Genomic DNA, 25,158 nt, shown 5'->3' with positions numbered 1-25,158 from the left:
TAGGAAGCAAATTTGCAGCCGTTCTAGGAATTTTCCAATCACTTCAAACATTCAAGGCTGGAACATGAAGGGTTGGTAAGAACTTGGGAACCATAGAAGTCCCTTGCTTAATACGCGCCATTCAATTAGACTGAAAGTTTGGTCTCTTTTAGTTTCTCCAATAGAAATTGATATTCAGATGCTCTAAATAATTTGGGACCGTCCAGAAATAATATACACTTTTGTTGAAAAACCAAAACTAAAATCCAAAGACCAGTCTGTGTGGCTCCTAATGAACCTTGAACCTTCTCCCGCACTTGTAGCCATTTAAAAGCAGAGGCTATCAACGTTACAACCAAAATATCCCATCCCTTCAAATAAAAACCATTGAGGAACAACCATCACAAATTCTTGCAAAGCCTAAAGAAGAGCCTAGAGTTTGTTTTTTTCCCAGTGAAGCTTCTCTTGTTTGTTCAATGGCAACTTCCATTTCTGCAACTGGGTTCCAAGGAAACTTGAGCTCCTCTTTCCATGGCAGTTGGGGAAGTTCAATTGCGGGTGAAGACTATAGCATGCTAGCCAAGTCAGTAAAAACCCATGTGAGAGTTGCAAAGCCAAGCAGAGCACAGCCAATGATGAAGAACGTCAATGAAGGGAAGGGACTCTTTGCACCACTTGTAGTTGTTGCAAGAGACGTTATTGGGAAGAAGCGGTTCAATCAACTTAGGGGAAAGGCAATTGCTTTGCACTCTCAGGTAATATACTCTTGCCTAGTTGCCTTTGTTTGATTCTGCTGTGAACTAGCTTAACTATGTCATGATTAATGAAGCAAATATGTCACCACTATGAAGAAACTAAGTAAAAAACACCTTTAACTTCTTGAACGTTACACATTGCTCCAGATGCTATGAGCCTTACGAATTCGTCGCTCTTTTGCTGACACACCTTTGGGTTTACAATACACGGTTAAACTAAATGTGACGAGCATATGGATCCTTCGAACTTTAATCCCTCCTTTTGAACCAAGAGGAAGTATTTTTGTTATAGTTATTCAAATTTTGAGACACCTATTTTTCTGCAGGTAATTACCGAGTTCTGCAAATCCATAGGAGCTGATGCAAAACAAAGGCAAGGGCTGATTCGGCTGGCAAAGAAGAATGGGGAAAAGCTAGGATTTCTTGCATGATACGTTAGATGCAAGCCTACATTTTGTATTTCCAACATTAGAAATTTAATGTTAATAGTTTGAGGACTTCCAGATTTACATACTCGTCCTGCTGGGACACCCTGATGATCCGAATGTAAACTTTGATGATACCCACTCCATATATATGCACTTGTCATCATAATTCTTCAGCTTTTGTTTAATATTAATTCATCAAATCCATCAAATAACACTCGGGAAAACATTTCTTTTTTAAGCAACAGCTGTGTGGTGGTACCGCGTCACTTCGTTACCACAACACTTAGAAGGAATGAAATGTTGCGGACCTTGTGTACTAGTATGTAATCACAAGGCATTTTTTTTCACTCTTATCAAATGACTAGAGTCCGCATCAATTTTGTTCTTCAGAGCCTAAATATCGTAACAGTAACAATTTACAAGTTATTTTGGTCCTTTCAGCAAGACTAGCATCCAGACCAATATAAAAGCAGACTTCAAAGGTTCAAGGAATGAAAATATAAAATGGCTCATTGTCCGCACAGTGACGATATTCATCCATCTATAATATCTTGAAATAGCCACATGAATTTGAAGAATCTGATTTTCAAACTAAATAAAATCACAAATGCATTACAAACAAACTTGGTCAAAACAACGCAGCATGGAGGAGAACAAAATGATATTACATTAAGAGATCAAAAAGAGAAAATTGTGAGATGTATCCTCTAGCTTTTCTCAGTAAATGAGCAGCCTGCAGAAATATTGTGCCAGGGTCGACAAGCTTGGTAACAGAGAGCACCGGCCCATTCCACAAAACAAGTGAAAAAAATGATCACACATTGTATCGATGTTTCGCTGACCTTTCCTTTTTACTATCATCCTGAAATAAGAGAGTGACAAATAAGATTAATAGTTCCATGTCAATTAACAGTCCTGAACACTGAGTAAGACTTACATGGAAGTTGTAATTGATCTTATCAGTGACATCGATAATCTCCTTCCACTTCCTCCCGATGCTCATCTACAGGATAAGGTAAAAGACTCGGTCACTTTCCGGCATTTCAAATTTGCAACAAAACTTGCACACTGTAACCTAAAAGGAGAAATTCAGTTTCCTAGACCGTACTAGCCTATAAAACTAACAGGAAGCGGCAGACAAGAAGTGGGTCATCCATTCATGCCAAACACAAAATCTCTGAGGTACATTAAACTAGGGAAAGCAAAACTCCAGTCAAGCAGAAAGATAACCATGTAATCCATTAAGCAATTAACCTTTTTTTTTTTTGGTAAAAGAGACTAGCTCTAGAAACAATGAGAGAACTCCTACAAGCAAAAAGCTAAAGGCAAACTGAAATATCATATTTTTCTGTTTTCTATTTTTACAGGACCGAGTTCTAGAAACACTGAGAGAACTCCTCCAAGCAAAGAGCCATAGGGAAACAGAATTAAAATTGACCTCCTTCTTCTCCTATTAACCATTAAACCCGAGAACTAACGTTACAAGGTATATCAGAAACTGGAGCAGGACACTAAGCATAGTAAACAATCTGGACCCTCAACAATCAACTGACCAACCAATGGTTAATATTACATTTGATGTGTCCATTATTAGCATTTGTTAGAATATGGATGAAAAATTTATATTGCATGGTTACAATGAAAGTTTGCTATTCAGAATTCTAGACAGTACTAACAGAGAAATTGTCTCAACTCTGACAATCATTTCTTCCCAGGTTTATTGTTCTTCAGGGCAGGGAAAACCATGTAACCTTTAGTAAAATATTCGGAAAAAAAAAACAACAACAGCAACAACCATAAGCACCCAAAAGCAAGTCCAAAGTCATATAAATACAGTCGATGATTATACTTAGTATGCCAAGGTGTAACACAATATCATCATTAAGTAATATGGATAAACCAAACCAACTAAAGCATACAAATCGAAGTGTATTGTGTCACCTGGGCAGCCTCATTTGCAGCATTCCTAGTCCACAATGCAAGTTTGTCTTGCCTTGTGCGCACACTTGCTACCACTCCACAAATCTCATCACCCTCATCAAATTGCTCTCCAATCAGTGCCATCAACTACAAAATTAAGTAACAATCTGTTATCATTACTATAAAACATCCCCAGATGTAACGAGACCTAGTGCTTATTCCAACAAACACAAAAGCAAGAAATAGCTCGACACACGAAAGCAATTCTTGCAATTGTGTAGACCATGACTACATATAAAATAAAAAAACAATTTTCTCTTGCCACAAAGTTTGGAATTTTCTGGTAATCAAAACAGTTATGTACGCAAACCAACTTTGAAAGTATTCTGTCTGGTAACAAAGCATACTAGTGCTAAACAGTAGGGAACCTGAGACACTAGGTAAGAAAAATGAATAAAAAAACTCACAGTTTCTAGCCACATGGTATCAAGGTTGGCCTTCCTGCTGCTGGTGACAGTCCACTTTCCTCCATTAGCACATTCAGGATCCTCCCATTTCGGTTCAACCCCAGCCCTGAACATGTGGAACTCCGCATTCGCTGGAAACTTGCTCGGCTTGAATATCTGATCATACAAACTGCAAATCAAACAATAAAAAAAATCACATTAAAGTTCAGCCTTCAAACCAGATAGACTTGCATAGTTGCATACAACCAGATTCCTATATCGGCTCCAAAGCAAATCCAAAAACATCTCCTCTTAGCTCCTAGAGCTATTTGATATACTTTCTATCACTCGAACCTCTCTTTCTCTTCGTTCCCTCCAATCTCTCTCTTTGCTTAAAACGGAGACTAATGTCAACTGACCCTAAACTAAGAACACTAAAGAACTTGCCAGAATCCAAAAACACTCGATAAAATCGATAACTTACAACTACATGGCTGCATCACACTAAAAATTAAAGCATAATTCCACAATTTCAATACAAGAAACAAAAGAAAAGACTAAACTTTAGGTAAATTACACATCTTTTCATCAAACCAAACATTAATTAAGGGCCAATATCACCAATCAACAACAAGTTTAATTACATCACCAAGAACAGTAAAAAATCTAGATTTATCTAATTAAACCCTAGCTTTGGTTTAACAAAATCATATATATAATTTAAAAAAGAGAGAGAGCAAGATTTATAGACAAGATGAGAGATTGAGAGCTATACGCACCACCAGAACTCCTGGATGGTTTCAAAGGTGTAGGCTTTCTTGAGCGAAGAGCCCCAAGCAGCGCCGCTCTGCTTTGGCTTAGATTGGTTGTCGAACCAGAAGGTCCACTTTCTCTCGAGCTTGTGGGGCCCGGTGGTCTTGGTCTCGGGGGCCGCCGCGGCGGTGCTTTCCTCCACGTCGGATACCGGCGGCGGCGGGGTGGCTGCTACTTCCGTCGCCATTGTTCGACTGTTTGTGTGTGTCTGGGTTTTTAGGGGAAAAAGAAAAGGACCTTTTGGGTTTTGGAATCGGGTATTTATATCAAAACGGATGGAGCTTATTATTGGCTTTTACCCTGGTTTGACCCTTTTGGGATATGGGTCGGGTCGGGTCTGGCCCGGCATATGTAGTTGTCATTGGGATAAGAAATTTCTTTCCTTTTTTTTTAAAAGGTGTTGAAATTTGCAGTGTTTACATTCCACACTCTTTTGGTGCTCATTTGACTAAATTGCCTCTCTATTTATAATTTTATATCATCTGTCTCTTCCATGGAAAACTAGTCTCAGTGAAAGAAAGAAAGAGGGATTTTGCAATTACTCGAAGGACTTGCACACAACAACAGAGCAAAGCCTTTGATAAGGTAACTGACCATGTTGAAGATCACCAGCTCGACTCCATCACCGCCACCTCTGAGGCCGATTTGGAAGCCATGCGTAAAAGGGAGAAAGAATTGACTACCTTGAAGATCAATCCACGCGATTCGAGATAATTATGGATGAACTAGAGCTGGTCAAGTTGATCACTTGGTTGCTGAGAGGACCTTGAGGGAGCACAAAGGTGATGCAGTGATGTTGTTGCCGCCATTCGACACTTGCTTTAGTAGAAACACTACCATGTTGTTGCTTTTTAGGGGATATGAATATGTTGCAAGGATTTGAGTTCTTTTTTCCTGTTTTACAGTACTCAAACACGACGGCTTAGCTAGCTCCAACGCATTTCTGATTCCGATGAGAGCTATGGTTGATTGATTTGATTGTGGAGTAGTTTTTGGGGTGTAATGGAGGATTGGAGGAGTACTATAGATTATTAAGGAGGCTAATTATCGGCTTTGCTTGGATGCGAAAACTATGCTAGAGCACACATAACCTGCGAAAGTGGGTTTGCAGATCAACAAGGTGAGAGACTTTGCAAGCAAGTAAACTCAGACATTTGGTTTAAAACTTTTGTGTGAGACGTCGATGACATCATCGTTGACCAATGCTAGATGCAGCAAAGGTTGCGATAACGTCTTCTAGAGTAGACAACATGACATCAAATAATGGATTGTTGAGGGAGAACGCACTGGAGCAGACCGAGCAGGGCAATTAAGCTGCTGGTTGGGATAGCAAAGTGCTCAAATTGAACTATGTGAATTAGAGGTGGCAAACCAACCCGGCCAGCCCAGTCCATTTTATAAGGGTCAAAACTGTTTTGTGCCGTGATCGGACCGGCCAATTTACTTAAATATTAAGCTAGACCCGGCCCAAGCCCATGTTAAGCCATGCTGGGCCAAGAAGCGGGCCGATTCGGTCCATTAGCATTATAAGACACAATTAACATAAACAAATTTGGGTAATGAAAATATTTTTTTTCTATAACTATTTAGAATAGTAAAATAAATAAAATGCTACCACACATTTGATCATTTTAATTTTAAAACATTACATATGTCAAACTTTTTATAACTTTTTCATTACTACTTTGATGATATTTGTGACATAATGTAAAATAATGAAATAATCAAGCGATTTATATGTAGAAAATTTAATATTCAATTCTTATTATTATAATAGTTTAAATATTTATATAAAATTATGTATTTAATAGACCGGTCAAAGAATTTATCGGCCTGAGCCGGGCCCATAAGCTAAAATATCTAGGTCAAATCCGGCCTATTACTCTAACGGACTCGGGCCCGTGCCGAGCTCGGGCTTTTCGGCCCCTTTGCACCTCTAATGTGAATAATGTGATGGCTGAAACTACATCTACCTAGGGCCTTATTATGCTTCCTTAATTAGGACGACAATGTTGTTCGTTAGTCCTAACGGCAAGAGTCCTTTACTTCATAGACATTCATAGACAACATGTGTAGTAGTTCTTTTTTGTTTTTGTAAATTTCTTTGTGAGAATGTCAAAACTAAATTGAGAGCTGAAATTTGCACTCTCATTTTTACATTCTACACTCCCATTATGTTTTATTGACCAAACTACCCTCAAGACCATATCACGCTACACACGACACGACCCTCTTGATTTTCTCTCTTCCTTTCCAATTTGTGTTTAGTTTTCTTTTTCTCTCTAACTCTTTCTTCTCTCTAACTAATATGAAGAAGAAAGTAATCCCAAACGTTGCTACTGTTAGAGCATCTCGATAGCTCATTTAAAAACTCAAATAATCTTTATTACAGAGGAAAAATATCAATTTTTAGCTCCAACAGCTCCTTTAAACCTTTTTCTATAATAGAGAAAGTGGAAAGAGAGAGAGAGAGAGAAACAAAATGTCTAACTTTGTAGAATTTTCAAAATTTGTATAATTTTTCAAAAAAATCTCTAAAACTTTATTTATTACCAAAACAAATTCACTCTTATCTTAAAAAATAACAACAACATAAAATGATTTATCATTTCTTCTATGATCATGGTATAAATCATGACATTATGAGATTCAATTTGATTTTCATTTAGTTTTACACATTGTTTTTAATTTTGTTCAATAAAATAGAGGAGTTGTTGGAGTTGAGGTTTTTTTTTATAGAGATTTGGTGTTTTAATTTTCTATAATAGATAATTTTAAGAGGAGCTGTTGAAGATGCTCTTATGGGTTCGTGATCAGTAATCAAATTAGATAAACGCACTTTTAATGCAACCCCCAGGCTATCCGGGTTAGGGTTTCAAGATCTTTCACCAGAGAAATTGGAGGGAATTTTCTTAGGTGCCTCCATATATGTGACACCCCTATTTATTGATATCACAACAAATTTATTTTCATTATGGTAAATAGGGTGATGTTTTTTGTAACAAAAAAAGTTATGTTTTGGGTAATTCTAGTTCTATTAGTGTAATTACTTCAGTCATAACATTTTACAAGATATGAACAAATAGTTGTTAATGTGGTAAATTTGTTTAGTTATTTGTAAATATAAAAAAATATGTGTTGTAATTTCGTTCCCAATGTTGTAAATTTAGTTTAATAAATTTATAAGTTTGGTTTAATAAGGAGTAATTAAGGGTCTGCTATATCTCAAGGTATTGTAGACAACCCCAAATTGGAGGACGATTTTTTTTTGTAGAATTTTCTTATTTGTGCCTTACTTCGACAGTTCTTATTAATATCTTTTAAGACATCGACTTGACCGAAATTAATTTGGATTTGGATGAAACTTAGCAACAATGACTTATAATTTTATACACTATATTCTAAGATTATATGGAAGAGGCGTGAAAATATAACCGGAAAGTAAGTCACATAATGAATTGGGAAATTTTTAAAGAACTGTATACTAACTATTGGTCACTGATAACTTTAGTTTACAAACTTTGTAAACTAACATTTTAGTACATGAAGTATAAAACCTGACATCATTTCCGTATATCTTCGTTAAGCTTGAAAAAAAGGATAATTTAGTATTTTGACAATACAAACCTTATCCTTAGATATTTTAAAACGCAAGATGCAATGAAACCAGAGAGTGAAGTTTGAACCCAATTTTTCACTGTTGTTTTCACTTTTGCTGTGAAAATAGTGATTGAGTTTATACTGGCAGAGTGAGGAGCGGAAAAGTGATTTGGGCTATTGATAAAAGTATATTCAATAATCTCAGATCTTGGTTTTGTTTATATACAATCTTTTTTTTTTTTTGATTTCAAGTTCTCTGACATTTTCTTATATGGGACCCTAAGGCAAACCCAACAGATGACAACCCCTCAATGCTCCACAGTGGTACACCGTTGCATATCGAAGCAGATGTGCCAATCTAGAATCCGTGCATCAGGGTATCCCCACAGCCGAAGATAATACCTCCGGCGTGTGACTAATCCCTAACGAGACCCATGTGAAATGGTTTCAAACCGGAATTTCACCGGGTGCCTTGGCCACTGTAATGTCCTCAATGCCCTAACTCAGGGCCATATTGTGGTCCAGTTAGAAACAAAGAGGTGTGTAATGCCTCCGTCAACGATCGAACCCATGACCAATGCCACGTTTAAGCCTTGGTCAAAGAGTTGCGGAGGTCAGAAACCACTACACCACACCCCGCGGTTAAATATACAATCATTTTCATATTGTCAAGTTGTGTGTTTTTTTTTATCAAACAACAATACTATGTTGGGAAAATGATGGGAAGTGAATAAAATTAGGGTTAGACATTGTGGGTTGGTGTGAAGTGAATGAGCTGCAGGTTATTCAGGGAAAATGAAATTAGTAGGTGAAGAACGTTGTAACATTGAATGACCACACGAACTATTACTTAGAACACAGTTCAATTGATGCCCATGTGTTATTAGTTATTTCATTTTAATTTAGTAGCTAAGAATAAATTTTAATTCAATATTGCAGGAATGGATGTGTTGTCTATGGCCATTTTTCATGGCGGTAGGTTTTACAGTAATGAAGGTTTGAACAGAGACTATAGGGGTGGAGAGATGGTTTATGTGGATGAGGTTAATCCAGAGAAGCTTTCATTTATGCGAATGAGAAATTATAAAGAGACCTATTGCACCGCCACTGAACAGAAGGCAGCCATGTAGCCTATCATTAATTATGTTATTTTTATATATCAATTTCTATATTTCAAGTTAAATGCCTATTCAATTGTTTATTTGTTACATTCCTAGCCTTCTGCCATGTCACATGGAGGAAGTGTTGGGCATAGTTCTTCAGAGAGGACATACAATATTCCTGCAAGGAGGACTCGCCCAAGAAAATCATCTCGGCTTGCTGCAACATCTTCTAAAAGTACTCAAGAGTGTTGAGGTCACAAGGAGATAGGTGCAAGAGTGGCTGTGGAAGTATTGAATGGTTGTTAGTGTCTGAATTAGAACTTTGTTTCGGAACCTTGGTAAATTATGGCATGTAACCAACTGTTATGGTGGCATCTTTGTTGTTTTGTTAATTTTGTGCTAAAAGCCTAAAACATTGCAAATGCCATGCTTTTCTGTAACAGATGGATTTTTTTTTAATTTGAACCATATCATTTCCATCAGTATTTAACTAATTATGAGCACATTTCCTAGTTTGGTTCTTAATTAAGTTGTTTCCTTTGGTTTGAATAACTTGTTTGATTAGCTTCATTGGAATATGTTCAATTTCAAATTGGCGCATGAATATAATTGTGGAAGATGTGTCTGGGAATGCAACATGTGATTTTTAGAGGGAAATTTGTCAAATTTGGTGTCTATTTAGGAGGGAGACTGTAGTTTTAGAGGGAATTGATACAATGTGGTAGAAGAAAGGCGGAAAAGATGAATCAAATGATTTTCCCTTGAGATTATGCTAGAAAACGTCTATCTTAACGGACATGTTAACTACATATACAAGAATGATGTCGGGTTTCTTACTTTATGTACTAAAATGTTAGTTTACAAAGTTGGTATATGGAAGTTATCAGCGCGGAGAATAGTTTTTTTTATATCAAAGATATGAATTACATCAAGTTCGGGACATTAATTCAAAAGAAATGATAAGTCTTCTAGATTCCGCATTCGAAATCTTTGGTGACACTATGCAATAACCAAGGAGCTGAATGTAAACAGAAAAGAGGAAAAGGAGACGACAAAGCCGATCTAGCTAAATCATGTGCCACTTGATTAGCTGAGTGACACACAAAATTGTTGGTATATTGTTCTTACAATTTTTCCTAATGAATTTCATTATCTTTCGTTCTAGATATCTTTCATCCTAAATAGGAAACATATATATTGGAGTTATGGTATTTATAAAGTATGTTAAGTAGAGCTTCAGGGTGCAGGCAGAGGGTGTGCATGGCTGTAAGTAATGTTCTAAATATCCCGATATATCATCGATATATCCCCGATATTAAGAAAATGATACGATAAGTTGTTTATCGATCTATTATATCGGTCAATCCAAAAATCAAGTCAAATGACGATATATCTGGTTCTGGTGGCTATTCTTTCATTCTGCTCCCCATCTCCCGACTCCTCTTTATCATCCGAGTCATTGACCCGATATATCGGTGTTTTTAAATTTTTTTTAAACCACGTCGTTTTGAAAAAATAATTTAAAGAAAATGAAAAATTCGTCGATATCATTCGATGATGAGAGAGTTTATGATGAATGATTACCTCTATTTTTATTAATTACTACTATTTATATATTTTAATTTTCAAAACAATCAAATAGTTTTTGTTTATGAAGTTTATTTGGTACATTTTAAAATATAAGTTTTAATTTCTCAAGTTTATTGGTATATTTTGAAATATATGTTTATAAATATATTAAAGTTAATTAAAAATTAGCAAAAATGATAAATCTGATATATCTCGATATATTCCTGTTATATTCTTATTTTACAAAATCGATACGATGTCGATAACCGCTGTTTAGACCATTGACCGTAAGGCATGAGCTGCAGGTTGTTGTCGTTTCTTTACTTTGGTGGGGTTTGCAGTTTATCTCTTTATGGTCGTATGGTACCTGCAATGTCGTTTTGGTTTGTCTCTGAGCATTAAATGCAATTCGTGTGATGGGTTCCTACCACAACATTAGAGTGCCTTTTCCCAAAGCAATCTGATCTCTCTCCCTAAAAGTCTTGATTGTACAGTGATTAGTCTTGTAATTGTTGGTCTTTACAGCCCCTGTTTTCAGCCCCCTGTAGTTGTATTAAGTAATATAGATTGACGTTCAATCATTACAACTTCTGTTCATTCTATTTCATATTTATATCACCATAGAAGATACTCCAAATATCTTATTTTGTACGGATCAAAAGAACGAACTGTGTCAAACTCGCACGAGATGATGTGAGCTATATTAATGCGGACAAAATGTGAGACACGAGTTGAATGCAATTCCTGCAGAAGCCACAACTGGGCTCCAAATTCATGTGGTGCTTGTCAATGCCACGCCAAGTAGCTCTGTAGCTTATAAGTCATCTGGACTTTCTTTCCAATTTGTTTCGGAAAATTCTATGCTGCGCACGCGGCCCTAATTCACCGTTTATACACCTCACATACCCCACGTATATTTCAAGACACGCTCTATCCACCGTCTGATTCGGTATGTATGATATGAAGCGCTGCACCGTAACCAAATCTATTTGTTTCTGCATTAAAATCGGTGCCAGTTAATTCCAACCCCAACTGTTCTATATAGACCAAGTGCCCCTCAAAACATCCATCACATTCAAATATAGAGAGGTAGAAGAGAAATCTCATCGGAAAATAGAGGAAAAGGTCCATCATCAGAGATGGCTACTACTCATCTGATGGAGGACGAAGCACTAGCAACAGCAGCAAAACATGCACCAGTCACTTATGAGAGGAAAGTCAGGGGGGACTTGGAAACCACCCTTCCAAAACCATGTGAGTCTTTTAATCAATACAATTGCTCTCTTTCTAATAAGCTCGACTGTTCTAGATCTTCTGTTCATCTGTTAACACACAACTTGAAATAGTGAAATTTGAGACACAGCTTAGCTGCAGTTAATTAATTTGGCTTCTTAATGAATGCGAAAGAATTATATATTGAGAAACTTAATTCCAAGTATGTAGATTCATATTACTCAACAGATAAGTAATTCATGCATGCTGGTTTTAGAGCTCAAAAAGCAAGAGAATTCCATTTTTTTAGACCAGAAAAAAAAACAGACAATTTCATTCTTCTAACCAAGATCTAGTTGCTCATTGCATTGCACAACTTGCTACTTTATCAAGAGCTAGCTGGGAGTATTGCTCTTAATTTGTGCATTTTCTTGTGTTTATCGAAAAATTCTAGTGTGCTATTAAGAAAAATTTGTCCTGTCATATATAAGTCGTAACAATTATATATGCTATTGGAAACTTGAAGTGAGATATTCAATTTACTAGTTAGTAGTTAGTTACTGAATTTTGTTATCCACATTCGCTACACTAATTATAATGAACGTCTTTCTTGTTTGGTATTCTCGCATCAGATCTTCCCAGAGCCCTGGCTGCTCCAGACACAAACCATCCCGTGGGAACACCCGGACATCAGAGCCGCAACTTGAGTGTTCTTCAGCAGCATGTTGCGTTTTTTGACCAGGACGAAAATGGGATCATCTACCCTTGGGAAACTTTTGTTGGTAATTATCTGCATCATGTCTTCATCTCTTGTTCGTCGTTCAAAAAGCACCATTGATGTAGTCAATTTATATTGTGTATCATATAGTGTCTTCTATAATTAATTAATTATTACCAGGATTTCGAGCTCTTGGTTTTAACGCGATCGCATCTCTTATCCTGGCTGTTTTCATCAATGGAGCTCTGAGTTATGCTACTCTCCCTGTGGGTAATTTAATATGACATATTACAGATAGCTAGGATCAAATACTAATTAATAGCCATCGAGTCATTTTGCAACCTTGATATGTTTGATATGCCAGCAAGTCATTTACGTTATCACCTTAAGGAATAATAAGTATAGACTTTAGAGAACCCCAGCTGCTTGATCTCCCTAAGACTAATTTTAAATGTTTGATCCGGTGCTCCCTTTCAAGTAGTTTTAGATTTGGATATTCTAATAAGGTTTCAGAATCATGTTAAACTGTATATAAAGTTCGACTTATAAACAAATTGTTTTCAGGGGTGGTTTCCTTCTCCGTTCTTGCCCGTATACATTCTAAACATTCACAAGGCTAAGCATGGTAGTGATACTGGAACATATGACACAGAGGGAAGGTATGATACACATCTATTTATAGATTGTCCCTATGGTGCCTCACCTTCCATCTGATTAATGTTCAATATATATATATGTTCATGTGTAATGACACCAGTCCCTAACAGGCCATACGTACGTACACTCGGATGAAAATATTGATACATGAATTTAAATAAGAACAATAGAAGAATATATATATACAGTCCTCATCCAAAGTGAAACTTCACTATGAAATTACAGAGTGTAGTTCCAATTTTGACACACTTTTCGGTCAATTTTTTTCACCATAAGCGATTTAATATTTAGGTATGTTATTTAAGATCATCTCTATAAAGTTTCATCCAATTTGACAATGGTTTGAGTTTTCAAAATTGAGATTTACACGAACGGTTCACGTTTAACAGTTTTAATTCATTCATTGATTTAATCTAATTTCAATACCTTAACGATGTCCGAATTATGTGAAATTTTGTAGAGATGATCTTGAATAGCATACTTAAATATTGAAAAAATTTGACCGAAAAGTGTGCTAAAATTGGAACTTCACTCTAAAATTTCATAGTGAAGCTTCACTCTGGATAGGGACTTATATATAATATTTAGGTATGCTATTCAAGATCATCTCTATAAAATTTCACATAATTCGGACATCGTTAAGTTATTGAAATTAGATTAAATCAATGAATGAATTAAAATTGTTCAATGTGAACCGTTCGTGTAAATCTCAATTTTAAAAGCTCAAATCATTGTCAAATTAGATGAAACTTTGTAGAGATGATCTTAAATAACATACCTAAATATTGAATCGCTTATGGTGAAAAAATTTAACCGAAAAGTGTGCCAAAATTGGAATTTCACTCTAAAATTTCAGAGTGAAGCTTCACTCTGGATAGAGATTATATATATATATATATATTGCTGTCTCAAACAGCAATGATATTATTATTATTATTATTATTATTATTATTATTATTTATGACAGATGAGGTTATTAACTTTCCAGGTTTACACCGGCAAACATTGAGCAAATGTTTAGCAAATATGCTCGTACAGAACCTGACAAGTTCACCCCGAGAGAAATTTGGAACATGACTGAAGGAAATAGAGTTGTATTTGACTTCTTCGGATGGTAGCTCTTTCAGGCCTTCATTAAATATGTTTTCTTCATGTTACATTCCATATAGCGTTCGAGGAGTTCATAATTCTTCATGGTTCTTCACGTTACCATATGAGTGATTTTTATATTTCACAGGTTTGCAAGTAAGTTGGAATGGGGAATTTTGTACGTTCTAGCGAGGGATGAGGAGGGTTTTCTGTCTAAAGAAGCTGTGAGACGCTGCTTTGATGGAAGCTTATTCGAGTATATTGCTAAGAAGAACTACAGTGATGTTTCTGAAGCTAAGATGAGATAAAGAATCTGTTGTACCGAATTTTTGTATGTATTTGTGTTTTGAGATGTTAGGTGCTGTAATAAAGCAAGGATTGATCCTTCAGCACATCAGTCTGATGACTGTCAGTTCATGTTTCATAGAAATAGAAGTGCTTTATGATAATGCATATATGTTCAAAGATCGACGCACAGACACAGGAAGAATCAGAATTTGATGAATGCAAACAGGGGAAGGATTTAATCGAGGAAGATTCTTCAAGAGACATAGTATAATGGGTTAGGAAGTTTGAATGTCCTCTTAGCTCTTGGAAGTCCTTCAATGCTGCTATATTGGTCTCCCAATATTCCCCAAATTCTATATCCGTCGCCCATCAATTGTTTCCTCACATCTGCCTTGTAATCTTGCACTCCCTTCAGTTCATCATGAGGATCCCTGTACCCAATAGCAATCAAGCACAACTTTACTCTATATATTGCACCTTTACAATTGAATAGGAGAAGAACTGACCTTAAAATGAGACTTCTCCACCCAGAAAAACCAACATGTAGAAGGTTGGTTATTGTAGCTTCTCTGAGATGCTCCCTCCTTGAAGAAACCAGAATTATATGCAGCCCTCTGGCTTTGATCTCATTGAAGAGTTTGAGCGAGTGCTCCAAAGCAGGTGCCTTCCCTTGGCTCATCCAATCCTCCAAAGCAGTCAGGTTCATATTCTCACCCCTAATGCCAAACACCAGAAAATTGTTTACACAATCAGCAGCCTTAAGTCTAAGTCATACTACAAAGTACAAACAATATATGATATAATGTCTATCAACAATTCAGTTCACCAACAATAATGTATGTATACATTTACGTCTAATCTGACTGTTTTGGATCGAACATACAGGGCGGCTTACCCGAAATGGTGTCCCTTGTAGTAAGGCACAGTAGAGAGCAGTGTATCGTCAACGTCAAAAATCCATGCATCTCTGCCGTCTTTCTTCAAATTACAGCTAGTGCTTAGATACACAATGCACTCCTCAATAGCCCTTTCTGAATCCACCTTGTACTGACTCGAAGTAACATATTTCCCAACATATGCAATGCACTCTTCAGGCACCACCTGAAACTCTCTAATGTTGTGCAGCTCAACATTCATCCTCCAGCTCTCACAGTAATTCTTCAAGCTGATCTTCATCCCATTCTTGGTTCTCTGGTTTAAAATGTTCCACTCCGACTCTGCTACTGTTAGAGTCACATAGAAACACAAGAAACAAAAGAAGAGGCATAGATTTCTGCCCATTTTGGCAATAATAGTGGACTGATGGCGAAAGACACAAATAGATGAAGATTGATTGGGCTTATGTAGCTCTTTGCATATGGAAATTGAACCAAGAAAGTGAGGTCACATGGGGTTATGGAACAAGTTTGTCACCTTTGTTCTAACAATCACATGCTAATCAGGTTGGCAAATGTCTTCATTCTTTTTTTGTTCTTGCTCAATCAATGTTATTCTTTTGTTTCATCAATAGTCTGTCATACCATTCATTACAACTGGATTTCAATTTTTAGGTAGAAAAGACAAGAAATTCTAATGCTCATTATCAATAATCATTCATTCAATATTCGGTCTTACCCTTCTTGACAGTGGCCCTGACCATGTCACCAAAACTAGCAGATGCCAATCGATTCAGATCACCCTCTGATTCCGGTGACAGAATGATGTACAGGTTCTTATACCCTTGAATTTGGCCTGAAGTTGTTTCCTGCAGATCCTCCGCGTCCTAAACCACATCAAACCAAAATCACAACAAAGCACAGTTAACACTTCACACTGAAAAAATTTGTAGTTATCAAAGTATTTCTTTATTTGCTACATCCTTGTTGGTCATGTTTCGGAAAAGAGATAGAGCTTCAACTATTCCGCCATACTGACCATAGCCTGCAAGGATGCAATCACCGTGCTCCAACTTCCAACAAACACCATCATGGATGGCAATCTGAATAAAGATCTGCCTTGTTTCATCTATCTTTCCATTATTAGCACATGCAGATATCGTTGCTGTTTCTGCTGCAATGTTCTTGTGTGGCCTCCGGTTAAGCAACTTCCTAGCTTCATCCGGTCTTTCACAGAGACTGCAAGCAATCCATACCAAGCAACCACATTTCTACTCGGCATCTGCCCGAACAGCTCCTCCGCCTGCACCATCTTCCTATACTAAGTAAAAATGCACACAACATTCTCACCCACCTAATGCGGCTTCCATCGAGATTCTTCTATGCCAAAGCAAAATCCAAACACCAACCCGAACAAATACATCCAACACCATATTCCACGAAACCACATTCTTCTCAACCATCTTATCATCAACCTCAGCCCCAAACGCATCGCCCTGTTCCCGGCATACGCTGCAAGCATCAGAAACCAAATGTTTTGCCGGCTGATAAGTTTCTCCTAGCCTCATCAACCATTTCCCTCTTATTAACGCGCGTCAAGTTAAACAAGTATCTCGCCCTCTAAAGTTCAGGTGCTCCTTTCAGTCACCTGTATCCATTCGGCCTGACAAAATTATGAACTCGGGCTGCGTTTTAAGATGCTAAGATTTCACTACCAATGTTCAAATAGCTGCAGATGCATGATTTCCGTTGCGGCTCCTATTATTTACAGTTTTCTACTGTTTATATTCAATCAGTTAGTGCTAATAATTGGGCATCTTTAAAACTTAGAAACTTGCGAATTACACGAGGAAGAAAACACGAAGCAATTGAAGATCTTCCTTGGTTCAAATACGCACCAAACTAACAAAAGAAATCTTAATTTTAAGTCTGAACACTCCATTCATAAAACTAACCATGAGAATATCCATAGCAAAAGCATATTTTCAAGTTTACACAAAATATGAGACCCATTAAGCAAAACTCTGTCAAATTTAGGAGACGTCTATTATCAAACAAGAAAAAGGACAACACCAAGATCTGTCTTCTGGAGAGATGGAGTATAGTATCACTCAGACAATGGCATTAGCAGCACTAGCAATCCTCGGCCACAGATCAGCACACTCCTTCCCAATAGGACCAGTAATCGCAGACCCTAAAACAAACAGAAACAAATTAGATCGTGAAACTAATCTAGTCAAGTACATGAACAACAAACTCAAGGAGTAAAAAGATAGGTGCAAGTTAAATTATGAGCTGCACCTTTCATTTCTCCCTTGGGATTGACAATAACACCAGCATTATCTGCAATTGAAGAATAGAAACTAAATTAAGAAATGAAAGATCAAGTATAATTATAATATTACTCCATATATATCATCAGGCATATATACTATGCAGAACGCATAAATAGGCACGGACTGAACAGAACAATCAAACAAGAGGAGCAAACATTATAGTTGTTAGATTTTAAACAATCAAACAAGAGTACAGGAATTTATTCAAAACGTTCTTCAACTGCCTAGAAAATATGTTGAGACCAGATGTAACAGATGAGAGCGTGTAAAGCAAAATACACCTGTAACGATGGCCACTATCGGTTTTCCAGATTTGTAACTGTATCAACCAACAGATAATGTGGATACATGACTTAATCTGGTATCATCACAGCTAATATATTCTTTGGCAATTGGAATCAACACAACAAACAAGCATTTTACGGCATACAAATCTTCTTGATACAAGACACTATTGGCATTCTTATTCAGCACAATTTTAAGTGTTTAGGCCCACAATCCAAACTCATTCATTAGAAGACCTAAAGAATATGTAGGGACCAGATGTAACAGATGTGAGCATGTAAAGCATAATTACACCTGTAAACGTTGGGCACAATTAATTTTCCAGATTTGTAACCGTATCAACCACAAAAGAATGAGGATACTTGACTTAATCTGGTAATCCCATACCCTCTCAACCTAACTTAGACATTATACAGGCAGAATATACTCCCTCAAACAAGCAAACAAACGAAATGCTGATTGTACAATTGCACTGTATCATCAAATATAAAAAACACATATAGCATGCCTAAATCTTGTGTCCAAATGGAGCAGAGGCAAGCATAAAAGCACAAGTACTCCTGCAACGATGAACACTACTATTTCCCAGATGCGTAACTGCATCAACCACCAGACAAGGACGACACCTGACTTGCGTCTGGTTACACCACAATGGTCTCAGTGTCTAAACTAAACACAGCTAGCAAGCAACAAAAAAACAAAAACACAAATGTTGCAATCTAATACAGTATGTGAAGCCCAAATGGAGCAGATGCGAGCATAAAAGCCAGCACACCTGTAACGAAGGGCACTATAATCAATTTCCCAGATTTGTAACCGTATCAACCACAAGAAAAACGAGGATACTTGACTTAATCTGGTATTCTCACAAACTCATCAACCACAACACATAATTTGGTCATCATCTAATTCAACTACTAGGGCAAACCAACTCAAACAAAGACTCATCTAACTACACATGCAACTACATGTACCAAATCGCGAGGCGATATTCTATACATAAGACAACCATATACATACATACACCAATACAGATACATACACATTAAATTTTCAAACACTGCCGAACCAGCATTGGCTACAAACAGTTAACAATGCCTCATTAAGTCATAACACACCGTAATTACGCTACTAACATAACCACCTAAACTGTAATCAATTCATAATCAAACTCGGCATTTCATCGAAAACGAACAAGGTTGTAACTGACCTTCAAAGTACATGAAGACACCGTCCTTTCGGCGCCACGGCTTGCGCTGCCTGACGATGACGGCCGGCAGGACCTTCTTCCTCAAATCAGGCTTCCCCTTCTTGACGGTGGCCATGACCATGTCGCCGACGCAAGCGCTAGGCAGACGGTTCAGACGGCCCTTGATTCCCTTGACGGAGATGATGTACAGATTCTTCGCTCCGGTGTTGTCGGCGCAGTTCACCGTCGCCGCCACCGGTAGACCCAGCGACATCCGGAACTTGTTTCCGGCGGATCCTCCGCGTCCTACAAAACCAAATCCACATCAGAAACACATGAAAGGAAAACTTCGGATCAAATTAGGGTTGCAAAATTGAAGAGGAGAAAGAGAGAGCCGACCTCGCTTCGACATTTTGGGTGGCTGCGGCTCAAAACAAGAGACTGAGGAGCGGTTAGGGTTTTAGAGAGGCATTTATAGACGGCGAACTAGGGTTTTCAGCGAGGTCTCAGTTATTGAATTACGATTTTGTCCGATATGTTTTGTTGGATTTACGGATTTGGGACTGGGTTTGATGAATTTCGGGTTCGGGTATAATTGAAAGCCTGATGTTTTATTAGCGGCCCAAATCAAATGCTCTGCTGCTTCAACTTCTGTCATACTTGACTATACTGTAATCAGTTTCTATTTACTGCTCTGCGTTATCAGTTTCTCATTTAGCAAATTACTTTGCACTCTGTAACCAAAATAAATAAAAAATTTGCACTCTCTGTGGCCGAAAAATCAAAAAATTAATTGTCATGCGTCGTGAGTGAGTTTCGTGATCAAATCACATTGATTTGTGTTTAAACAAAAACGAGATTTTCATAACTAAGAGATACGTTTTAGTCTAGTTTACATCACAAATTGTGTTGTCACATGTTTTTTTTTTTGCACTTGACGATGAACGTGATACTGTGACTATGTGATCAGCCAATGTTGAAATCTCAACATGTAAGACTGATGAAGTGAATATGCTTAGCCACACTCATTGAACACTCGTGACTTGACATTATTTTTAGTTGTAGCAATCCCCAGCCTGAAATGAGGTCTGGTGCACTATTGCACACTAGTTATCAATATGGCAGAAATAGGCCCAAGAAAAATATGGTAGAAACAAGTTGATGATTTGAAAACTGGATTCTTTGTTTTTTGCGCTTCGGTTTTTGATATATTAGAAGGAACTAAATTTTTTTTGCACTAAACAGTTAAACTTATTGGAGAATTTGGCCATAAAACTGTTGTGGTTTCACATTTTAAGGTTGCATGATGCAAAATTGACAATGTAATATAAAACCCAATGCAATGACAAATAAATTCATATTGATATCACAAATTTTTTTGTATCCAGAATGAGATAGAAGGGCGACTTAAGAGCCGAACAAAACATAGATTTACTACATAGAAAGTTTGTCTTCTCTCAAAACACGATGTATGCCTTACAGGGAGTAGTCAAGTGCCTAGTTAACCATAAGCTCTTTGGAGTTTGGAGTTTGGCATATGAAATCAGTCAGACACTAATATTAATATACAGACTAATCGACTAGATGACAGTCTTAGAAGACATCATGCCTGAACTTCAAAGTCGCTGCCACGACAGAATTGGCTTCCACAAAGACAATGAAATGGTTTCACAGGATGATCACGGTCATCAAAGTCAATGCCATAGTCCTGCAACAGCACAGACATTGAAAGTTGGAGAAAAAATGCCATACAAACTCTGGTATCAAAAATTACTATGTTTTGGTAAATCCCTCTTACCCAAGTAAGCTCTTCCATAGCAGAAACATTCCTTGTTGTGAAAAGGGCAACCTGCAAAATGTTATAATAAAGCATATAAGAACTGAGTAACAACATAATTAATGAGTAACAGCACTACAGAAGAGAAGGAATCATACATGATAATAGTGACTGTCAGGAGTCTCCACTTTAACAGGGATCTGAACCAAGGAAGCATCAGAGCATCTGGGCCAAAATAGAATAGTTGCAACATTAAGCAAAACTTGAAACACAAAAAAGGAGATAATACAGAGATATATCAAAGCAACTTTCTCAATACAACACTAGAACACAAAACATTATGAATTCCAAACCTGTGGTTGATAAATCTTGCAACATTTCCATATACTGTAGCATCTAAGCAAAGTGCCTCTTCAACCTCCAAGACACCCTTTGAAGTCCAGTTTGCATCTAGTAGCACTGTGTATGTATGCTTCTTACCAGCACTTTGCATATTTCGCTCATATAGTTCTGTGCACGTTACTATCTCTCCAACATACTCGCAAACAAACGCCCCTCTTGGTAAGTCCTCCAGTGTCCGAAGACCCCACCCTTTCCCTTCAGGTGCCAAAAACACCTGCATTATGAATAACCCCGACCTTTAGCCTTTAAAAACTTACTGGAGATATGACAGAAATTTAAGCACTGAAATACTTGGAGAAGATACTAACCTGCAGCTTGACAGAAATGCCTTGTTGAATGATCCGATTCCCACATTTGTTGTTGCATCCACATTTCGACCAACATTCCTTAACAAATTTCTGTAACAAGTGGCCTTTGCATGCATTAGAACTCTTTTTCTTCCTAAAACTTTCAAGTGGGCACCTTTCACTACAGAAGTAGTGGTGTTGTTTACGTTCCTGGATCACAGACAAACATTCTTCCAGAAACGTTTCCTTGACTGATCCATTTGGTGCGTAAGCAAACCCACCCCTAGTTTGCATAGCACAGGCACAAGGTACCCGTGACACCAGACAATTCCCAAAACAACGTGAGCAGCAAGCCTGGTCAGATGTACAACGAAGTGCAAAATTCACTTTGGCATTTTTATAAACTACATTCTGTGGGATGTAAAAGAATTTCGACAGATCTTCAGCATTTCTTCCACCTTCCAAGGGAATTTTCATTTTTCCCTCACCTCTTGTTATGTCATCTACATAAACACATAACTTCACACCTTGTGAACTCTGGTGATTCTGAGCAGCCTCCACCTTATGTGACTTAGAGGATTGCAGGCCTGGGTGAAACCTTAATCTTTTTCCACTTTTTTCAAAAAGATTGTCAACATCCTTAATTGGGAAACCAATCAAACTATGAAGACCTCCAAATCTACAAGGATCAATTTGGGCAGGTATATGGGGCACAATCTTGATAAGATTCTGAAATACAAATACTTCATAAGGAAATCCTAGAGCACTGAAATTACCGCCTTGATGATCATCTTCTATTGCAAGACAAACTTGTGACTTTGACTGTTCTAACTGTGGCACCTCTCTGAACCTTGCATATTCATCTGTATTTGAATCAGTCCTTATAGCCATAAGGCATTCCTGAACGCAATATGATTTATTGCCACTCTCTTCCACCACTTCCATATTTGGGAAGTGCACATCAGAGTGTGGAAGATCTTGCGACTTTGACTGTTCTAGCTGTGGCACCTCTCTGGAACTTGCATCTGTATTTGAATCAGTTCCTGTAGCCAAAAGGCATTCCTGATTGCAATATGAGTTATCGCCACTCTCTTCCACCACTTCCATATTTGGAAAGTGCATATCAGAATGTGGAAAAGAGTTCAGAGTATTCACTTCTCCTTTTAAAAGAGATGAGGCAATATCAACCCTTGATGATTCAAAAACACAACCTCTGCTGTCCACAAGCAATGATTCTGCTTTTAGTAACTTTAAGCTGTCTTCATCATCATCCATCTCTGACATATCTGAAACACAAGCTATGCCGTCCACAGTTAATGGTTCCACATCCATTGCCTCCGATCTTTCTTTATCAACAATACAAACATCACTATCTGAAGAACTATCTAGACATATCACAATGGGACTTTTGACTGGTGGTGGAGGGCCAGAAACCAAGACGTCCTTTTTTTGGCGTCTCAACCGATTTTGTCTATGCAGTAGTGGAGTTTCTTCAGGTTCTTCAGAGTCATAATACTGAAAAGTATCATTCTGATGTGCCATTAGTGTTGAATGACTTGTTTCCGCGCAAGATTTGGCGAGAGAAGATGCCTGCTTCTTCTGTTGTCTTATGTATGTACTGTTTTGAAGTTCAACGACATCACTTTGACCATTTGATGGACATTTGATGTCATTATAAATTGCTCCCTGGTACAAAAATACATGTAATAGTAAAAGTTAAGCATGCAATTGAAATTGGAAGTGTACGATTTTCACACATCTCCTCTCCCTTGGAAGATGAGTGCATGCAATGAAACATCATCATATCTTAAAGACATAGAATTGGTATATAATCTACAAGCAAACAATCATCACCTTTAGATCACGAATCATAGCTTCTCCTTCCTGGCCTCTTAGGCGTGTTCTTTTTAAGAGTGGCTGAACTTCTTCAGAATCTGAAAACAGATCATCATCATCATCATCACTCTGATGAGCTCTTCTTGATGGAGGTACTTCCATGCATGATTTGGATACGGATGATTCTTGTTTTTTCTGTTGCCTTGTGTATAACCTCTTAGTTGGACGTTCAACAACTTCAGTACAGTTGGTAGTATTATCAGGTGAAGCTTCTTTTTTCTTTAACTTCAGTTTCTGCTGTAAAGAACCATGAACTAATAAGACATTTATTATATGCTTGTACAAGAAATTCAACAAACTCACGAGTCCTGCAGATCTTTACTCCTAAAAGCAGGACATAGAACGCCGGCCATGACCATAATTTAAAATCACAGTAAACAATTTAAGTAATGTACAGCAAGGATAATCACCTTTGATTCACGGATCAAAGCTTCCTTCTGGCATCTTAGACGAGTTCTTCTCAGTAACGGCTGAGATGTACCAGAATCACCATCATTCTGATGTACTCTACACGGTGAATTTGATGATGCATTTCCTTCCCCTTGTTCTCTGAATAATCTCTTTAGTGGAAGTTCTAAAGCTTCAGTTTTGACAGGTGCTGGAGCTTTTTTATGAGAAGATGTCGTTCCCTGAGACGAAATATCATGTAATATTGATTTAAACAAGCAAAACCAGACCAGATAACAGACTGTCATTTCAAAAATTATGTGCCATGGTAGATGAGAGCAGGACATGAACACCAAAACTATGATTTGAAATGGTAGGAGAGCAGGAGATAATAACCTTTGATTCAAGGATCAAAGTTTCATCTTCCTTGGGTTCCACTTTCTGTTGAAAAAAAACTCAAAAAGAGCCATATTAGTCATGAAAACAGGACAAGGAATGAGGTTACTAATAAACCATCACAATAAGCAAGAAATACAAAAGACGTTCAAAACAATAAGATGACATTCTCCTAGTTCTCTTCTATGATTATAGTAAAATAAACATAATTGAACGGACTCCACAGGAGATAGCATTTCCATAAACCAAAAAAAGTGAAAGAACACATAGAATAACACTTTAAATAAGAAAAGGCATAGTGGCATACCACTTCCTCTGGCATCAAAACATCAAAGAGTACTTTGTAATTCTCATCTTCGATTAGCTCCCAGTTGTTATCATACAATTTCAGAAGTCTCTTAAGTGCTGTCTTTGTTCTGGCAGGTGTAATGCCGAAAGTCTTCATCGCACCACAGGCATTTAGAGTTTTGCGATCTCTTGGCTTCATCTGTATCAAAATTCTCCTATAACTCAATATATCGATTTGCCTAAAAAAGATACTTAATAAAAAATAATGCAATCATTGTTGAGATCCAAGAACTAAGGGTCTAAATCCAAAATGTCTAAATATCATTTTCAGTTGAGTGCAGGCACTATAGCAGGGTCATTTTCACCAGAAAAGCCAGATAATTATATATAACTCAAATAACCAAAATATTATAAACAGTTTGTTCCTTGTTGTCTTGTAATTATGATTTATGAACTCCATAGC

At 37.3% G+C, this 25,158-nt stretch overlaps 7 protein-coding genes across 8 annotated transcripts; 2 read left to right on the top strand and 5 right to left on the bottom strand.

Annotated features, from left to right (window-relative positions):
* Positions 1 to 386: 386 nt before the first annotated feature.
* On the top strand, positions 387 to 1,294 carry LOC126791681 (protein PROTON GRADIENT REGULATION 5, chloroplastic). Its single transcript, XM_050518148.1, has 2 exons — positions 387 to 734; positions 1,061 to 1,294. Exons 1-2 carry the CDS (start codon positions 456 to 458, stop codon positions 1,163 to 1,165), a joined length of 384 nt encoding a protein of 127 aa, XP_050374105.1. The 5' UTR covers positions 387 to 455; the 3' UTR covers positions 1,166 to 1,294.
* A 343-nt stretch (positions 1,295 to 1,637) lies between these two features.
* On the bottom strand, positions 1,638 to 4,555 carry LOC126790856 (eukaryotic translation initiation factor). Its single transcript, XM_050517210.1, has 5 exons — positions 4,308 to 4,555; positions 3,550 to 3,718; positions 3,104 to 3,229; positions 2,100 to 2,165; positions 1,638 to 2,024 (listed from the first exon to the last, which is right to left on the bottom strand). The coding sequence occupies exons 1-5, from the start codon at positions 4,526 to 4,528 to the stop codon at positions 1,977 to 1,979; spliced, it is 630 nt and encodes a 209-aa protein (XP_050373167.1). The 5' UTR covers positions 4,529 to 4,555; the 3' UTR covers positions 1,638 to 1,976.
* A 7,063-nt stretch (positions 4,556 to 11,618) lies between these two features.
* Positions 11,619 to 14,641, top strand: LOC126790256 (peroxygenase 2-like). Its single transcript, XM_050516428.1, has 6 exons — positions 11,619 to 11,867; positions 12,458 to 12,607; positions 12,724 to 12,809; positions 13,108 to 13,202; positions 14,189 to 14,314; positions 14,438 to 14,641. Exons 1-6 carry the CDS (start codon positions 11,753 to 11,755, stop codon positions 14,595 to 14,597), a joined length of 732 nt encoding a protein of 243 aa, XP_050372385.1. The 5' UTR covers positions 11,619 to 11,752; the 3' UTR covers positions 14,598 to 14,641.
* Positions 14,642 to 14,820: 179 nt separating this feature from the next.
* Positions 14,821 to 16,390, bottom strand: LOC126790255 (acid phosphatase 1-like). Of its 2 annotated transcripts, XM_050516427.1 has the most exons (3): positions 15,473 to 16,390; positions 15,084 to 15,293; positions 14,821 to 15,008 (listed from the first exon to the last, which is right to left on the bottom strand). In XM_050516427.1, exons 1-3 carry the CDS (start codon positions 15,856 to 15,858, stop codon positions 14,831 to 14,833), a joined length of 774 nt encoding a protein of 257 aa, XP_050372384.1. In that variant the 5' UTR covers positions 15,859 to 16,390; the 3' UTR covers positions 14,821 to 14,830. The 2 variants fall into 2 exon arrangements, with proteins under 2 accessions (XP_050372384.1, XP_050372383.1); XM_050516426.1 differs by having other exon boundaries at positions 14,821 to 15,293.
* Positions 16,175 to 17,020, bottom strand: LOC126791033 (pentatricopeptide repeat-containing protein At1g56690, mitochondrial-like). The gene is made up of 3 exons (XM_050517426.1): positions 16,803 to 17,020; positions 16,433 to 16,691; positions 16,175 to 16,339 (listed from the first exon to the last, which is right to left on the bottom strand). The coding sequence occupies exons 1-3, from the start codon at positions 17,018 to 17,020 to the stop codon at positions 16,175 to 16,177; spliced, it is 642 nt and encodes a 213-aa protein (XP_050373383.1).
* A 345-nt stretch (positions 17,021 to 17,365) lies between these two features.
* LOC126790315 (60S ribosomal protein L23) lies at positions 17,366 to 19,771 on the bottom strand. The gene is made up of 4 exons (XM_050516506.1): positions 19,662 to 19,771; positions 19,284 to 19,568; positions 17,754 to 17,795; positions 17,366 to 17,646 (listed from the first exon to the last, which is right to left on the bottom strand). The coding sequence occupies exons 1-4, from the start codon at positions 19,672 to 19,674 to the stop codon at positions 17,564 to 17,566; spliced, it is 423 nt and encodes a 140-aa protein (XP_050372463.1). The 5' UTR covers positions 19,675 to 19,771; the 3' UTR covers positions 17,366 to 17,563.
* Positions 19,772 to 20,865: 1,094 nt separating this feature from the next.
* Positions 20,866 to 24,894, bottom strand: LOC126791032 (uncharacterized). The gene is made up of 9 exons (XM_050517425.1): positions 24,715 to 24,894; positions 24,408 to 24,452; positions 24,035 to 24,253; positions 23,583 to 23,861; positions 21,750 to 23,414; positions 21,393 to 21,655; positions 21,198 to 21,264; positions 21,061 to 21,111; positions 20,866 to 20,970 (listed from the first exon to the last, which is right to left on the bottom strand). The coding sequence occupies exons 1-9, from the start codon at positions 24,892 to 24,894 to the stop codon at positions 20,866 to 20,868; spliced, it is 2,874 nt and encodes a 957-aa protein (XP_050373382.1).
* Positions 24,895 to 25,158: the final 264 nt, after the last annotated feature.

The sequence above is a fragment of the Argentina anserina genome, chromosome 4, assembly GCF_933775445.1.
Source record: "Argentina anserina chromosome 4, drPotAnse1.1, whole genome shotgun sequence".
In the NCBI taxonomy this organism is placed as follows: Eukaryota; Viridiplantae; Streptophyta; class Magnoliopsida; order Rosales; family Rosaceae; genus Argentina; species Argentina anserina.
The sequence above is the reverse complement of the archived record's forward strand: the minus strand, read 5'-3'. Positions and strand labels throughout refer to the sequence as shown.